Here is a 1,277-nt window from a genome sequence, read left to right on the forward strand (position 1 = left end):
TGAAACAGAGATTCAAAATCTTTATGCCTTAATCATTAAGCTTCATGTTAATCTGCATTGAGATAAAATCATTTCATGTTTCTAATCACTGACTAGAAATTCCATTTCTTTTTTTGACAAGTGAATCAGGGGAGAGCGCGAACGCAGTCCCCCACTATCATAAATTATGCAGTTGAGATTCCCACATTTGGGGAATTCACACTGGTCAGCACGGCCGAGAGTGCAATGGCCGAGCCTCGCAATGGGTGAACCACCTGTCTCTTATACACATCTACAACCTGGTAGAATCCTTCACTGGCCTCAGAGTTCAGGGAGTAAGACAGCTGCAATATTTTAGCATCGGATGTTTCATTCAGCCACTGTCCGATCCCTGTCTCTTATACACATCTACAACCTGGTAGAATCCTTCACTGGCCTCAGAGTTCAGGGAGTAAGACAGCTGCAATATTTTAGCATCGGATGTTTCATTCAGCCACTGTCCGATCCCTGTCTCTTATACACATCTACAACCTGGTAGAATCCTTCACTGGCCTCAGAGTTCAGGGAGTAAGACAGCTGCAATATTTTAGCATCGGATGTTTCATTCAGCCACTGTCCGATCCGGTTACTGTTAGCATCCTGTTGGACGAAATAAACCAGAAGGAACACGTGTTTACGACACAAAGAGGAAACGTGTGTGAAATACAGTGAAAACCATGGTCTCAGACTTTTGGATCCAACGGTATATTTGTTTAAAAAAGTGTCATTTAATATAGTTTAAAAAGGAGGCTGTCAACAGCTCCAGAAAAATAGTAAGTGGACCTTAAGTTAAAATTTTTTAGTCAAACTACATTAACTTAATTTAAGAAAAGGGACAAATCTATCTAAAATAAATGCAGCTTGTAAATACACGGCCTTCAAGTTAAAGTTTTTTCTTTCCAAGAATAAATTTTTCCATTGTCATTATACACAACAGATGTTTTTCAAGCTTCAGTGATGTTTGATGCTCCTGCCACAGCAAAGCCAAAAATAAGGTAGGTACCAAAATAATTTGTTAATGTTGAAATAATACCCACATGAGCTTGAGCTTTGAAATACACTCAGCTTATAAAGCACTTGATGTTTCTAGGTTTACATGCTGAATAAAAAGCGTCCCATGTTGTTTCAAGGTGTTTGTATATGTATCAAACTTAACTCTCAGTCTGAAGAGTGAATAGTATTCGTCTTACCTCGATTTCAATTATATTGTACTGCAAAAGAAAGAGAGAAAGAAAGAAGAGAGCTTTGTTAAAGAACAT

At 38.4% G+C, this 1,277-nt stretch overlaps 1 protein-coding gene and 1 non-coding gene across 2 annotated transcripts in view; both read right to left on the bottom strand.

Annotated features, from left to right (window-relative positions):
- The window catches only part of LOC111671333 (alpha-2-macroglobulin-like), a 33,063-nt gene that overhangs the window by 23,717 nt on the left and 8,069 nt on the right, over positions 1-1,277 (bottom strand). The window contains exons 4-6 of the mRNA XM_087179899.1: positions 1,209-1,229; positions 511-618; positions 186-323 (exon numbers count right to left, since the gene is read on the bottom strand). Of these exons, the coding sequence (XP_087036025.1) occupies positions 186-323; positions 511-618; positions 1,209-1,229 (267 nt within the window). The remainder of the gene's footprint in view (positions 1-185; positions 324-510; positions 619-1,208; positions 1,230-1,277) is intronic.
- On the bottom strand, positions 127-288 carry LOC111671370 (U1 spliceosomal RNA). Its single transcript, XR_002761928.1, has one exon. It is a non-coding gene; the product is annotated as a U1 spliceosomal RNA (small nuclear RNA).

Source organism: Seriola lalandi, unplaced genomic scaffold, assembly GCF_002814215.2.
Source record: "Seriola lalandi dorsalis isolate HSWRI2012SDOR001 ecotype SW California unplaced genomic scaffold, Sedor1 jcf7180002054875, whole genome shotgun sequence".
Lineage (NCBI taxonomy): Eukaryota > Metazoa > Chordata > Actinopteri > Carangiformes > Carangidae > Seriola > Seriola lalandi.